Source organism: Passer domesticus, chromosome 6, assembly GCF_036417665.1.
Source record: "Passer domesticus isolate bPasDom1 chromosome 6, bPasDom1.hap1, whole genome shotgun sequence".
In the NCBI taxonomy this organism is placed as follows: domain Eukaryota; kingdom Metazoa; phylum Chordata; class Aves; order Passeriformes; family Passeridae; genus Passer; species Passer domesticus.
The window spans coordinates 46792667-46808545 of NC_087479.1; the positions used below are offsets into that span (position 1 = coordinate 46792667).

At 51.6% G+C, this 15879-nt stretch overlaps 2 protein-coding genes across 2 annotated transcripts in view; both read left to right on the forward strand.

The window, feature by feature from the left end:
• Positions 1 to 5030: 5030 nt before the first annotated feature.
• Positions 5031 to 7917, forward strand: TNNI2 (troponin I2, fast skeletal type). Its single transcript, XM_064422548.1, has 6 exons — positions 5031 to 5096; positions 6100 to 6141; positions 6405 to 6533; positions 6929 to 7018; positions 7150 to 7326; positions 7638 to 7917. The coding sequence occupies exons 1-6, from the start codon at positions 5031 to 5033 to the stop codon at positions 7734 to 7736; spliced, it is 603 nt and encodes a 200-aa protein (XP_064278618.1). The 3' UTR covers positions 7737 to 7917.
• Positions 7918 to 8572: 655 nt separating this feature from the next.
• Positions 8573 to 15879, forward strand: part of LSP1 (lymphocyte specific protein 1) — a 47920-nt gene continuing 40613 nt past the window's right edge. The window contains exon 1 of the mRNA XM_064425225.1: positions 8573 to 8716. Within this exon, the coding sequence (XP_064281295.1) occupies positions 8637 to 8716 (80 nt within the window). The 5' untranslated portion in view covers positions 8573 to 8636. The remainder of the gene's footprint in view (positions 8717 to 15879) is intronic.

Here is a 15879-nt window from a genome sequence, read left to right on the forward strand (position 1 = left end):
CCTCTAGCTCAGGTGGAGGGAAATGAGGGAAAGGAACAAGGTCAGATGCTCCATAGGAAAATATCCAAGTATGAACAGTGCATTCCTGGCCCCTGCCTGATTACCTCACTAATACCTAGTATTCAGAGCCAAACACCTCTTTGAAGGATGTTCCTGGAGCTTCCTTATGCATTCATTGAGCTTTTTGCAAGAAACTTGTTCTTTAATCACTCAAACACTTATATAATTCCTTTGGAAACCTGTCTTTCCTAATGTTAACCATGGCTCCTAACTTTGACACAGATTTGTTTTTCTGTTCTTCCTTCTCTTCACTGGGTTTCATCCTTATGCCATTTAAGTCTGGTGCTTCTTTCTTTTTCTGGGAGAGCTGCCTTGCAACTTAAGCCCTGTGTAAGACAGCTCCAAGGAAAGCCTTCTGCAGACTTGGAGACCTGACCTTCTGCTCATCCTATTATCACACCTTACCATCCACTCCTCCTGTATCCTACAAACACTCCTGTTGGCCAATATTTTGGTCATGGGACTTCTTTCTTTGAACTTCATTCTTCCACTATATCAGGCCAACACTTTCCTGTCACAAGGTGATAACCACACCCTTGAAATTCTGAGCAGATCTCTTTGGCTGTGCTGCATGCCTGGACTCCAGGAGGTCCAGGATGCCTTCCTCTCACAGAGCTGAAGGAAACTCCCTGCCTGTGGGGAATTTCGAATGGAGAACTCCCCCAGTTTTGATTCCTCCACCAAGAGCTGAGCGGCTCTCTGGAGGACTGATGGGCCAGCCGAGGCCAGAATGTGTAGCTGCAGCATTTCAAAGGGACATATCCCAAGTGGGATTTGTGGGTCCAAGCGGATCCAGCCTTGCCCATGCTAGGGGTTTCTCCCTCCTCCACCTATACCAGGCACACCCCTGCCAGACACCAGCCCCATACCCAGGACTTGTTTGTCCTTCAGCAGCACCTGCAGCAGCACTTGCATGGTGCTGAGCATGGTGAAACAGGAGGCCTGCAGCAAGGGATTTGCCACTATCTATATAATGTCTGGGAGGCGCCTGCAAAATATTGTCAGGGCCATGTCTGAATCAGCCTAAAGAGCCCCGGCTGGAAGAGGAGGGAGTGCCTGGCCTGGGGGAGGAGAGCAGGAGCTGTTTGGGTCCCTGTCTCCATGGGATCCCCTACACACACTCTCTACATTGCTGTGACAAGGGCTGGGGAATATTTCCAGCCACGTTTCCACCTGCTTCTCCTTCAGATCCATGGAGATATGGGTCTGGGTCATCCCACAGAGGGGATTACCCTTCTTGCTGTCACATGGAGCTGCTCCCCCATGCTCTGCTGCCTCTGCCCAGCCCCTGGCTGGATTTGAGGCTTGAGACTGCCTGCAGCAGATCCATAGCTTGTTTTTCAAAAAACCCCCCTGAGTTGTGTTGAAATATTTCACACAGGGAAGAGCTACAAGTATTTACTGTGGGAGGGAAATAACTGAGGTTAGAAAAGCATGCTAGTGCTGGATGGCTTATTAAGGGATTGCTCTTGCATATGCTGTTGGCAGTGGATATTTGGGGTGTAAGCTCTTTCCTCTCTTCCTTCCTGAAGGGCAGAATTGCTCCCAAGCCCTTGAAGGCAAATTGAGTCATGCCCTTGTCCATGGATAAGCCACTCTTTGTATCCAAGGGGAAAGTTTAATTAGAGGCCTTGCAGATGGATGGCCGTGTGCAGGGAGCCTGGGCTCCCCACAGATGTGAAGCCATATCTATTTTGACTGGTTGGTGGCAGGAGAAGGGAGAGGAAGGCTCCCTACTTGGCACTTCTGAGGAAAAACACCTCCCAGCTCCTCCAGATCCCACGGGTAGAAGACGTTCTCCTCCTCCCCACCCCTCCTTCCCTGGGGGCTGCCCTCTCCTGCTCTCCTGCCGGCCTGGCCTGCCCCAGCCAAGGGAGGTGCACAGCGGACTCTTGCACATCATTGGTCTGAGAAGGTCTCCATGCCCTTAAAGAGAAGGTGGATTTTCTGCTGAGCCACCCGAGAAGCCCTTTTATACCTCCTTACTCAGCCAGCTGCCTGCGGCTCGTCTGTCCATCCCGTCCAGCCAGCACGACTCTGATTTTCTCCAGACTTGGGTGAGCCTTTCTGCATGTCTGCTAATGACCCAGCTTGCTCTGAGGGAGTGACGGGGGAGCAGATTTACTTACCTGAGTCCTAAGGAGATAAATACCAGGTGGGGGTGGACTGCTGGGAGAAACAGGGGTGCGAATAACACTTCCTCCATCCTCTGCTGATTGGAGAGGGTCTGTGCCTCGGAAAGGTTTGCTCTGTCTCTTCCAGTGAGCTTTTCTCTTTCCGATTTCATGCTTTCCCCTGCCTTGGCTGGTTGTGCTCTCAGCTTGAGTGGCGAGAGCAAGTGGAGCCTAACGCTGACCTCCGCAGGGCCATAGGATTCAGGATCCTTGCCTGCGGGACTCGGCTGTGCTCGCTGCTTACACCCCTTCCTCAGCTCCCTACCGTGCCCTTGCAGCGCCTTCCTTCCCAAAAACACCCTCGGGCAGCCACCGACATCCAAATTTATGGTGTGCTGCCCGCAGAACAGGTGGGCAGCGAGCTGCAGCCCGGCGCTGTCCCCGCGGCGTGGCCGCGGCCGGAGCGGGAGCGTGTGCGGGGCAGGGATGTCCATGGACACAGCCCGCATTCCTCAGCCGGAGCGGGAGCGTGTGCGGGGCAGGGATGTCCATGGACACAGCCCGCATTCCTCAGCCGGAGCGGGAGCGTGTGCGGGGCAGGGATGTGCATGGACACAGCCCGCATTCCTCAGCCGGAGCGTGTGCGGGGCAGGGATGTCCATGGACACAGCCCGCATTCCTCAGCCGGAGCGTGTGCGGGGCAGGGATGTCCATGGACACAGCCCGCATTCCTCAGCCTGAGCGGGAGCGTGTGCGGGGCAGGGATGTCCATGGACACAGCCCGCATTGCTCAGCCGGAGCGGGAGCGTGTGCGGGGCAGGGATGTCCATGGACACAGCCCGGGCTCCTCGCCCCGCCACCTGCGCCCCGCATCGCCGCCACCGCCCCGAGTCACGGGGCTGGCACCGCGGAAAGGCTGCCGTCCCAGGAGACAGCTGCAGCTCCTTCTGCAGCTCCCTGGCCATTTTTAGAAGCACTTTCCCTCCCCCCCCCCCCCCACCCCTCCTCTCTGAAGTAATGTGATGGGCCCGCACATTTTCCAGGATAAAGTTTCCTTGGCTTTGCAAGCTGTGCCTCCTGCCTCGGGCATGAGCCCCCATTAACACTTCCCCTCCTGACAGAGCCTCCCAGGACTGCAGGCTGCGTTTGGGGGCCTCGTCTGCTCTGCAAAGGACAGGCTTAGGAGATGCAAGTAGATATTGCTCTGATAGAAAAGTAAAATTCTATTTGTGAGGAAATCATTTACAGCAAACCAAAGGTGCTCTTCCATCTCTTCCCTAATACTCTGTGTTGTATGTGTAAAATCTCCACTTAAAGCAAATGCAAGGGATTGCCTAGGGAATTTTTTTGTGCTTGTATCAACTCAACCACAACTTCCAGCTGCACTGAAGCTGCTGTAACAGGCTCCCCTGTCCCACAGAATGAGAGCCTACAGTGGCAGCAGCATCCTCTGAAGTCCTTCCTTGTCACCTGGGGTCATTGCCGACCCTTTGCTGGCTTTAGAATATTTCTTGTTTATGAAGTGAAGCAAGGTTGAATGGCAAAGTAAAGCAGCAAACTGAAAATAGTTTTTGCCTTTTCTTCCCTCATTGAACAAAATGGATTTTTGTGGGTGTCAGACAAGAAACATACCTGCAGGAATCACTGTCACAAATCTCTCTTTTTCTGGCTCAGCCCCATCTGGTCTTTTCCAGAAGTCCCTTGATGCTGTGGTTTGTGTTGCTATGAGGAGATGTTTGTCTCTTGTCTACAAACTGCAGTTCCCTATATGATGAAAAATTGGTGAAGTTGAGAAATAAGAAAAGACCTGTTCCTCTTTTTATTTTCTAGAGTAGTCTTGCTTTGTTTTTAAACCCACAAAAAAAAGTGTGTTTAAAACCCACAGAAAAAGTGACCACAAGCATGAATAATTGTTAACTTTTTCTCTTGGTTTTCATTTCAGGCTCACAACCATCTAAACCAAGATGTCTGAGTAAGTTCCCATTTTTCTGTCTCTAATACACTGTTGGCATTTAAAAACTTTTGTTCAACCATCAACTTTTATGCTTGTCAAGATTCTTCTGCTTGTTTCCAGTCAGGATGCTAACTGTCTTTTTTTTTCCTCTTTCCCCTTTCTCTTCCTTCCTTTCCTTGTCCATCTGCTTTTCCTGAACAGTGAAGAGGTAAGTGTGTTTTGCTGGGGTTTTTCCTTTAGCAATGCTTATGGCAGCAGTCCTGGCTCCACCATTCCTCCCTAGGAAAATCAGCTGCTGAGTGTGTGTGGGGGAAGAATGGTTCATGGTTATTTTCTTGCTGACTCCTCCTGGTAAACACATGAAGGAAAATCCCTTTTGAAAGACTTTTTTTTGTGCCCTGGCTTGGAGGTAGATGCTTTTTTCCCTCCATTCCTGCTTCCCCAGCCGGCCACGAGATGGTGCTGGGAAGGCAGTGGTCCAGAGCTGCCTCTCCCCCATCATCCATCCGCCTTTGGCCTCGCATCCTCTCCTCCTTCCCCACATCTAGCCCTTCATTTTCTACCCACTGAGCACTGACAAATCCCTTCCCAAAGGCAATTCAAGGAGACCTGGATCCAGGGGAATGTGAGCAGGGTGGAAGTTTCATTCTTAGCAAGTTTTCTCTGGCTTCTGGCAAAGCCAGGTGGGGCTGGGGGTGTCTGGAGAAATGCAGGGGAAGGTGTGGGAGGATTGTTTGTGGCTTTGTCACTCCACATTTCCTCTTAGCGAATTGCTCCATCCTTCATTTCTGCTTGGCATCTCCCCATATGTCTGCAACACCACGAGCTCCAGCTTGTTTTCACTGAGAGAAAAGAGGATGTCAGGGACATAGAAATGCCACAAAATGGTGCTGATAACCAACATGTTATTTTTCTCCCTGTCAAGCCCAGACCTCCCAGAAAAGGCTGGGAGAACACTCTTTGCTAAGGTACCAGTTTTCAGATGGAGAATAAGCCCTGGGCTAATAGACCTCAAGGGATCTGATTGACTGATGGTTAATAGTGTGCTGCATCTCTGAGCTGGGTGCCTTTTACTTGCAGTGCCCTCCAGCCCTGTCAGGAGGGCCTTGGCACCATTTACATATGTGGCATCATTTACATATGTGAGACATGTCAGGTTTTGTTATACTTCACTCTGCGCATCCTTATCCACTTCCTCCTCTCTGCAGCACAGACCCACACCCAAGTGCTGCTTTCTACTCCCTACCCCTCAGCATATCAGATGTGCTTCCCCTGGGCCAGCCCAACTCAGCCGTGCCATGTCTTCTCAGTGAAATCCTCAGGAAAGAGCTGAAATGCAGAAGTTGTGGGTTTATTATAAATTGGAGTCCTGTGGCTGCTGGTCCAGCTTGGCAGGGACAGAAGGGCAGCCCGTGGTCAGGTCTGTCCTCCAGCTGTGATGAACCCCTGCTTCAGCATCACTTGTGCTGGGTCTTCCCAGCTCCAAGAAATTACACAGCCTTCATGTTCAACCTGCCTGGCTATCCTTGTCACCAGAGTGTCAGAAGGACACATGCCCTGGACTGCTCAGAAAGACATCCCACAGCTCCTGAGTGCCCAGGAACATGGGGGCCATTAGCTTGAGCACAATGTAAAACACATCTGAGTGAAGAGGAAATTAGAGAAAAGGCTAGAAGTCCCAAGATGCCAAGTTTGAAGCCAAATTTTATACATATATTTTCAAGTTCATCACCCTTGTTATCTTCTCTTCTGGGACTTTGGAGGTTTGGGTACCTGAGGTTGGCAAAGCGGGTTCAGCAGGGAGCCTCTTCCTTGAGTGCTGCTGGTTTGGAGACAGACTGTGTGTCAGGATGGAGCCATCTCCCTGGCAGGGCTGCAGCTCCTTGGTGGGCATTGCATGGAGAAGGGCAATGGAAAGGGGAATGGGCACCTGATAACCTTCTTTTCTCTTGTCTTTCCTTCCACTTGCAGAAAAAGAGGAGGGCAGCCACTGCCCGTCGGCAGCACCTGAAGGTACGTGGCACTGCTGTGGCTGTGGGATGTGTGACTTCCCACCTCCCATCCCAAGCCAGCCAGCTCTCAGCACTCTCCCTACTGGAAGAAACCACAATGCAGTCCCACCCCGCTCCTTACTGGGTCTCTATCTTATCCCTTTCTTGGAAATGCTGGTATTTATGGGAACTCCCCTCTCCATCAGGACTCCCACCCCCCGGTGAGCCCCCTACCCTCCTTCCTTGCTTCCACCCTGCGCTGACGCTTCTCCTGCTGCCTTCCAGAGTGCTATGCTCCAGCTTGCTGTCACTGAAATAGAAAAGGAAGCAGCTGCCAAAGAAGTGGAGAAGCAAAACTACCTGGCAGAACATTGCCCTCCTCTGTCACTCCCAGGATCCATGCAGGAACTTCAGGTACAGGCTACTTTAACGCTTTCAGTGCTGGAGCAGAAAAGATTTGACTCCATCAGTCAGCCTGGTGAATCTAGACTGGCATTCCCATCTTGACCCTCTCCTCACCCTGTGTTACCCTGGAGCCAGATGAACATGCAGCTGGCTTGAGAGGCAGGTGGGGTCTCTCTGTAAACAAAAATGGTCTGGCTGGCAGGAAAGATGTGTTTTAAATTGTGTGTTGAGGCAGCATTTGTGTGCAGCCAGTAGCATGGAGGTTAGGAGCTGGCTGACAAGCCCCTCTTCACCTCAGTCCCATCTAGCCTTCTGGACTGAGGGCTTTCAGAGCCAGAGGGGTCAGGAGAGAGGAATCATGTGTGCGTCCTAGCAGTCAACATCCCTCTTTACTTGCTTCCCAGGAGCTGTGCAAAAAGCTTCATGCCAAGATAGAGTCAGTGGATGAGGAGAGGTATGACACAGAGGTGAAGCTACAGAAGACTACAAAGGAGGTGAGTTTCCTCTGGAGCCATCCTTCAGGGGAGTCTGCAGCCCATTCCTCATGCCTCCCTGCACTGCTTGGGTCCATCTCATTAAACCCATGCCCCTCTCTCTCCACTCCCCCTCATTTCATCCCCTCCAGCTGGAAGACTTGAGCCAGAAACTCTTTGACCTGCGTGGCAAGTTCAAGCGGCCGCCGCTGCGCAGGGTGCGCATGTCGGCTGACGCGATGCTGCGCGCCCTGCTGGGCTCCAAGCACAAGGTCTGCATGGACCTCCGAGCCAACCTGAAGCAAGTGAAGAAGGAGGACACTGAGAAGGTATCCTTCCCTCTTCCTTTTTTCCCTAACCGGAGTTGCCCCCACCCTTCAGGGCTCACACCTCCCTGTAAGATAGACAGGGTTCAGAATGACTCTTTCTCCATAATGTTCTTCTTTCTGCTCGGTGTTTCCTTCTCTGGCACCCATTATGTTGAAAAAGGAGGGTGCAGTTCAAAAAGATGGATAGCATGGGTGGAACTGGGTTCCTCTAGCTGACATGGGGGTCTCCATGGGTGGACTGGTGTGGGGCTGGGGCCAGGTGGGTTCTTACCACGGCACCATTCACACCAATGCAACCATCCCTCCCCCAGGAGAAGGATCTGCGTGATGTCGGTGACTGGAGGAAGAACATCGAGGAGAAGTCCGGCATGGAGGGCAGAAAGAAGATGTTTGAGGCTGGCGAGTCCTAAGCACCTGTGTCTCCACAGCTGTCCTCCTCTCCCCGCTGTCCCCGCTGCCCCGCCGGGATCAGGGGCGCTGACTGGGAGCCATTTCTCTCTAGTTTTGTGAAGAGCTGCATCATGGCAGCAGTGATGTAAATAAAGCTTTGGTGGGAGAGGTGGGTGTTGCCTGCCTGGGTGGCCAGACCCTGACTCATGCCATGGTGCCAGCAGGAACTGCCTCATTGTGGCAGGGCTGTGCTGAGGAGATGGGAGACCTCTCTGCTCTTGGTCCCTGTCCAAAGCTGCAGGTGCTCCTGCCCTTCCCCAGTGGTGAAGAGACAAAGAGACAACAATCCAAGCCCCAGGAGGTGTTGCAGAACCTCAGCCCATTATGGCATCAGCAGGAAGCTGTGGGGAAGAGCCGACAAAGGGGGAGAGGGGTGGGATCTGCAGGGCAGAAGCAGACCCTTTGGCTCTGGTAGGATTTGAGGGGTGTGAAGTCAGGAGAACCTTGGCAGCACCTGCAGCAGCACCCTGGGACTGGTACAGTGTAGGGTGCTGTGGTTTAGAGATGATGGCTGTCACCAGAGTGGCATGGGGAGCTGGGGGTGGGGGGGGCAGTGGGTCACTCCTTTCCCTGCCATGGCGGGGATGTCCATGCTGCCCACTTTTCTTTTGGGTTAGCCCAGGACTTCCAAATTTTAGCTGCCGACAAGTAAAATCTTAAATCAGCCTCAATGGTTTTTAAAAGAGAACAAAACAAACACCCAAGTTCACCTTCCTTCTGGCCTCTCCCATCCCCCCAAACCCTCAGCCCATGAAGTTTCCGGCACAGCTCACTTCTGCTGAGCGCAGGAAAAGTGAAACTGTGGCAGCACCCTGGTGCTGGAGCTGTCTGTGGGGCTGCTGTGCCAACCAGGGCAGAAGATGTCAGACTCGGAGGGGTGCCAGGAGGGTGCAGAAGGAGTGAGCCAAGTGGGAGATGAATCCCCTGAGGAGAACGAGAGGTGAGGCTTGGGGACACCACAGCTCCCTTCCAGTCCCAGGATGCTGGGAAGGTGGGAAGCTGGGGGGGGCACGGAGGGAAAGGAGGATGTGCAGCCAGAACAATGATGACCCATGAGGCTGGAATAAGTCAGATGTTCCATCAGGCTTTTGACAAGTTTCTCCAGCCAGGATGAGACTTAGATTCCCTAAATGTCTCATCCCCTTTGAACTTCAAACCCTTGGGAAGGGGTTGATTGAGTGGGAACCCCAGCTCCAGAAGCAGGAAAGCTCAAGTGAGAGATCTGGTGACCTGGAACTGCTCTGCAGCTGAAAGCAGCCCCATCTCTAAGACCTCTCTAATGTGGAGATCAGCTGCATTCTCTCCTTGCTGGGCACATCTGATTTCTTGCTGCATCCCCTATGTCTCCAGCCGAATTAACCTGCCAATGTTTCAGGCTGGCTGCTGTAAAATTATATATCTCCCTGTGCCTCTGCTCTGCTTTATTGCTTTATCAGGAGAGACTGTAAAATTTGGGGTCTCTTCACTTGAATACAGACAGCTTTCCATGAGGGCTAAAAGAAGATCAGTAGCAGAGACCACATCTGTCTGTGGTGGAGGCAGACAGATAAGCTCGGCCAAAGTGCATCACCCAAAGTGCTCAGGTTTGGACTGGATTCAGGCTGAGCATCCAGGGAGCTTGGGAGGTTGCCTGATTTTTCACCTCCAGCTTCAAAGCTCACATTAGCATTTCTCCCCAAGGCTTCTGAGAGCTGGCACAGCTAATGTTGATAGGAAAAAAAACCCTTGAGTGACAAAGAGAGGAGAAAGGTGTGTCATCTCCTGTCACCAGTGGTTGCAGTAAGTGCTTCGGCTGACACCTGACAGCAATTAGCCGCGGCTGAAGATTGGACTGGAAGCTTCAAAAGGTGCTGCAAGGCTCTGTACATGAACAAAGGGGAAGCCTTGGCTGCTGGGGGAGCACAGGGGTTTCCTCATCAGCGGGATGGATGTGATTCCCGGCATTGTTCCTGCCTGGCTGTGCCGGTGCTCAGGCTCAGCTCACCTTGCAGCAGCAAGGAGCAGGTGCTGTGCAGGGCCCGAGGCACCAAACCTTCCTGCTCCCCTCTGCTGCAGGGAGTGCAGGTACTTTGGTGCATGCAGGGCCACCACTGGGGTCTGCTGGTGGGGCTGGGTCAGCTTGTTCCCCTTTCTGTTTCCTGCTGGAGTTTCAGCTAAATAAAAGGCTGTTTGGAGGAGTCTGTTCTGTAGCACGCAGACCCTTACAGCCTTGTTTAAAAAGAGTGTGAACGCTGACAGCAGGGTGGCACATCCTTTCCTCTCTAGCTGTGTTTTTAGAATCTTAATGAAATATGAAAATTGATGGCAAAAATAGTGAGCAGAAATGAGTTCCTCTTTGTTTCAAATATATGAAGAATTACTTTCCCTTACAATTTGTATAATAGTTTCATGTGCAGATCTAAACTTCTCTTGCTTTTTCTTGTACTGTTTAAACGCTTGCTAGACTCTGGTGATTTCCACTCCCAAAATGGAGGAAGGAAATGTTTATTTGCTGTTTGGGTCTACCTTTTCTCACCCTGTGGCTAGCTTATCTCCCTGATCTCCTCTCTTTGATGAAAAAGCTCTTTTCAAGCTGACTCATGTACGGATGGAGGCAGGACAAGGCTCTAAGGACAACCTAAATCATGATGGATGTCAGAGCAACCATCTTGTGATGGAGCTGCCAGGAAAGTAAATCCCAAGGCTCCTGGGTGTAATGCACAGTGGGAGATGTCAGGAGAGAAATATTGGTGCTGTGTTTCCATAGACAATGAACCTTGTCTATTTGACTGTGCCCAGTGTATATAGCAGCATGCATTAGAAAATGTCCTAGAAATATTAATTTGAACACAGCCTACTCTGTTTCCTCATACAAATTGGGACATGCTGGCAAAGCCCTGCTGAGGCTGCTGTAACTCTGCTTAAACCAGACTGGTGTTATGCTCTCTTCCATGAACTGGAATTGCTATATGGGCAACTGCTGAGGTGTGAGCATTCCCAAATAAGCGAGAAGCTGGGGGGAGCTCTGGAGAGGTGGCTGCTTGGGCTGTCCTGCCTTGATGGGGAGAGGTTGGGAGCTCAGTATGCACAGGCTCTGTTACTCAGAGCTCTCTGTAAAGCTTTGGAGACTTCAGGTAACTCCTGCCCTTAGTTCCTACACCCGTGGCTGGGCACGTCCCTTGGGCTGTGCTCTGCAGGATATCTGCACAGATATCTGCACCTGGGAGGCAGACTGGCTTTTCCCAAATTCCCCTGCCTCTGTGCTCCTGGGGCTTCCCTCCCCATGAGCTGCAGGGCAGGCAGCCCATGTATGGTCACTGCCTGGGGAGAGGCTCTGCTGTGCCAGCAAGCCCAGGCTTTTCCTTGCCACGTCCATCCCCAGCTGTCTTGAATTCTCCAGATCCTTAGAGGAGTCTCAAGGGTCTTTGCTGAAATGACTGCTGTTGCTAAGTATACCCATGGTTGGAAGGAGGCTGTTTGGGAAAACTGATACTTGGAGAGTTTTTGGACCCCCTCAGTGCACCAGATTCCTTGTGGGTAGAATGGAGGGATGGCTGATCCCTGCCCAGGAGTAACTGGTCACAGTTTGACCCAGCTGGGCTCATTAAAGTGGAAAAATAGTAGGGAAATTAACAGGGGAGGACCAGATGGATTATTTAATGAAGCTGGGTTATACTTCTGGTTTCCAAATTGGATATAGGTGCTCTGGCAGTGGCATTAGGGATAAAGAACTGTCTCTAATTATAGGAGGTATCAGGTGCCTTCACTGTCCTTTTCTCCTTGAGGAAAAAAAATAAATAAAGCCTGGCTTGCCTCGCCTTCCCTCCAGGCTTATTTTGCTATGTAAAGCTATGGGTTTGGAGGAGTGTGTATTAAAGCAAGGGATTGCCCAGCAGCCTTCATTTGAATTGCACTTTGCTTTTTGAAACACAGAAGACTCTCTGCTGGCTGAAAGGCTGACTTTTTAAAAACTACTGGTGTGAACTCTGGCTCTGAAGTTTGTGGGAATCCCTTGCCCTGGATTTTGTAAGGTGAACTTACTTCAGAGGGTTTAGGGCTTTTCCCCAAATCTGAAAACCCTGTGATAACTGGAAAGGCTGGCTGTGCAGCAGGGAAATGCTTAACCTTGGGATGCCCTGGGGATCCTGGGCCCCTCTGCTCTGACCTTCACTGACCTTGCTAATCCAGCCCTGACTGATGCTCTGCCTGCATCCCCCTTTGCATCTGTCACCCCTGTGACCCACAAGCCCAACTGTGGGGTCTGCCTGGGGGCTGAGCTGACTCCTTGCTGCCCTGGTGCTCTCTTCAGAGCTGGGCTTGTTCCCAGCCAGGCACTCACCCAGCCTGGCTGCTGCCTCTGTCAGGACACTGGCTCACTTCTGGACACACCACCTGGCCAGGAGGTGCTCCGAGACCTCCTCAGTGTCATGTTTTTGTTGGGAACAGCTTTCTCTTTGAGGGGGGTGGGAATCCTGACCCAAACTTGTTGCTCAGGTTCCAGGAGGCATTGGTATGACCACCAGGCTCCTGAGAGTGTAATCTGGCTCTGACTGACTGCAAACCTGTAGTGGGGCTCAGAGGGAACATCGCAAGGATTTGGTGCTCTCACTCCACCCTCCCCATGCTGTTCTCCTGGCACAGTCCAGCTTTGCAAACCTGCCTGGGAGGGATGGTGCCTGCTCACCTGGAGCAGCCCAGGGAGGGCTCTGCTCCCCCAGCTTGCACAGCAGCTTGGACCTCCTGTAGCTGCAGTTCCTCTTTCTTTATGAGTCCAATAAACTCCTCCTCAGGCTGTCTTTGGGATTACTGAGGGGGTGCTCTGGCATCCTTTGAAGCCAAATGCACAGGGAATGGATCTTCATGGTGTGGTTCTGTCCTAAAGCCTTTCATGAGAAGAAGCCTTGGGGATGTACATCAATGAAAGGAAGACACAGGGGTGTATGAAAGGGGCTCAGGCCTCTTTACCCAGGTTTGTTCTGGATTATGGCCATCTGGTATGGGTCAAAAAATACATCCTAGGAGGTGCTGCACATTCTGGGAAAGCAGCTGTCCTGCATGACATGAATTTGGTATGATCAGTGCTAGAGGAGCACCCACGGTGCCCAGCCAAGGTCAGGGTGCCACCATGGTGGGTGTTCTGTGGCTATGCCCGTGGCTACTGCCTCAGGGACAGAGGACAGGTTATCTCTACTGTAAGACCAGACAGCTGAGGCTGAGATGTTCAGGAAGGGGAAGGGATGCCCTGACTGTAGAACTTGCCCACTGTGGTTTGGTACCCAGAAGAGGTGGTTTCCTACCTGACCTGTGTGACATCTGCCAGGCCTTGGCAGCTGTCTGAGGTAACCCAAGACATCCCACATTTGACTCTATGTTCAGGCACCTGAATCACTCCCTGATTTCCCAGAATCAGCTAGGAAGCACAGGCCACTAGTGAGATTTGAGCTCTGCTCTCCTGAGGCTTGGCCAGGTGTCTCACAGTCCTCAGCCTGTCCTCATGTTCCACAGAGGCTCAGTCACGAGTGGGTTAACCAGCCCCGCTTGGAGCCCATGTATGTTTTCCTTGCCAGTGCATCCATCCTAACACACACCAGATGTGTGAGGCAGCCTTTGAAGTGTCCTTTATCCCAGGTTTCGGCACTCAGAGCTGTCTTTCTCACGGGCAGGTCTCTGGGCTCCACTCCTGCAGCCCCCATCCCCTGCAGGAGAACTGGCAGCAAGGTAGGACAAAATATCTTCTGTTATTTGCTACTTTAAGCAAGTCCCTCCTGGGATGGGCTGCTGGGGCTGGCAGCAGAGCTCCATATTCAGCCCATGTTCAGTGGGAGTGTCAAACCCTGAACTACCTGGGTTCAGCCAGTCCCACATGAGCAGTGGTGGTCCCCAGCAGCCTGGTGCATCTGGTAACTGTCCAAGAAATACATGGATAGAGAGGCAGATACAGGAGCAAACCCAGCTGGATTTATTAATGAATGGAAATGGCAGTCAGTGGGCTTCTATTGGCTTAATTGGTGACTTCCATCCAGTGGTCTGAAAGCTGGGGGCAATCTGCAAGCAATTGATCTGAGAAGAGCAAGACTCAGATTAGCTGGAGCTCAGTTTATTTGCGTTTCTCTTGCTATTGCACAGACATGTAGGCCCAAATGCTTTTGCCAGTGTGTGTCAGCACCATCCCTCTGCCTGCCACAGAGAAAGCTCTGCCAGTTTGCATCAGCTGGAGGCCTTTGGTTCTTTTGCTTACGCACTCATTTTGAAACCAGATATTTTTTGTTAGGGATTCATTCTGCATTACCAAGGAAGCCTCTCTCCCAGCTCTAGGTATCTGTTGCTTGCTGCAGCTGACTAGACAGTTTGTGCAGTGCCTTTTATCAAGTCCTTGCCAGATAGCTTGGAAAATATGATCTCTTCTTCTGTGCTTGTGTTTTTCTGCTGCTGAAGCAGTTTCCTTTCCAGTGCAAGCTTGCTTTGGAGCCATTAGCATTGACAAACTCTGAATTATTGACAGACCCCAAACAATCACGGCTGCCAGCTATTTAGCAGGGGCAGAGTTCTCTCCCAATAAAATTGATGACAATAATAATTTCCTTTTGAAGTAAGTGCCTCCTTGCAGTTGTCACATAGCTTCTCATACCAGGAGCTGACAGCATTTTGCCCAAGCTGAGCTGTCTTGAAGGGCAGACTACTGTGATACACAGGCTGTGCACCCCTGCTCTGGTGGGACCTTTTCCTGGGGGTGGCATTTGTCTCTTCTGCTGCTTCTGCATTCCAGGTGCCATCTTCCTGCATACAGCATTAGCTGCCCTTTGTGCAGAAAGGCTCCTCTCAGCTTTCCTTTGGGCCTCACTTTGGAGCATTAATGACTATTCCCCCTTGATGGAGCCATGTATCTTCAAGCTTTTTGAACACACGATGATGCTTTTGCGAGCCCTTTCAAAACAGCTCCTGTCTTTTGCCCAGCTTAGCGAGGGAAGCATGGATGGATATGGACAAGCTGATATTAGGTGCCTTTCCCTGGGACAAGGAGCAGCTTGAAGTGAGGGATGCAGGAACTACCCAGTGGTGCTCGGGAGTTCCTTCTGATCCATCCAGTCTCCTCTGACCCCAGCTGGAGTGACAGCCCAGCAGTGTAAAGCGGAGATTAATAGTTGCTAAAACTGCTTGTGTTGCACAACACGGTGCTGCATCAGAGCCTGGAGCCAGCTGCAGATGAGCTAATAAGTTTATATTGGGCAGAAGCTGTATTTTACTTCTTGAAAGCTGTGTGGTCAGCTGAGCAGCACGGCTCTGAGACAGGGCTGCACTCACAGTGCAGTGGAACTCACCCACGGGCCCATCCACAAATGGTGCTGCATGGCTCTGGGCGATGCTTAAACGTGTCACACAGATGCCACCTGCTGAAGGAAGGTGGTGCCTCTGCTACTGGTACTGCACTGCTTGTACCCAGCATGGAAGATGTCTGAAGGTGTCTTCAGCTGCCCAGTGTCCATCTAATCCACCTAATCGAAGCAAAGACCACTCCATTTATTTTAAATAGACATTCAAAATTCAAATTCATTCAGCAGCTTTCCAAATGTTGCTGAGCAGAGACTCATGACAAAGCAATGTGATGCTATAAAAAGGACTTTTTCAGATTTTCCTTACAGTGTCTGCTGGGGGAAGACAACCTCTTGGCAGCAGCTGCCTACATCTTATCCATCCTGGCTGGAATCCTTTGTCCTGCTTCTTGGCCTTGCGGTAGACAAGCATCCCTAAGAGATGGAGCCTGCCTCCTCGGGGCCAATAGTTCTCCTCTTGTCCTGTAATGACCCTCCTGTGTGGGATGGGAGTGTCTTATCTGCAACCATTGTTTTGTCTTCCTGTCTCTTTCCCAATGGCTTTGTTGATTTAACATAATATATAGATAGCAGTGCACAGTATCAGAAATGGTGCTGGGCCAGCTGCACTCCTCCAGGGCTTGGCTCAGTCACTTGGCCTTAGCTCTTGGCCCTGGGAAACCTGGATGGTGGCTCACTGCAGTGGCTCAGGTGGTCTCTTGCTGTTTGCCCAGCCCTTGGTGCAAGAGGAGCCCAGATCTCCTCTAACCCTGCTGGGCTGCCCTGGTAATGCTCCTCTCCCCCTGTTTTTTAA

Bases quoted from the DNA above. Each gene is read 5' to 3' on its own strand.
- TNNI2 (XM_064422548.1), top strand. From the start codon at position 5,031: ATGTTATTTTTCTCCCTGTCAAGCCCAGACCTCCCAGAAAAGGCTGGG. The intron at 6,142-6,404 runs GTACGTGGCACT...GCTGCCTTCCAG, and splicing joins CCCGTCGGCAGCACCTGAAG to AGTGCTATGCTCCAGCTTGC. The intron at 7,019-7,149 runs GTGAGTTTCCTC...CATCCCCTCCAG, and splicing joins TACAGAAGACTACAAAGGAG to CTGGAAGACTTGAGCCAGAA.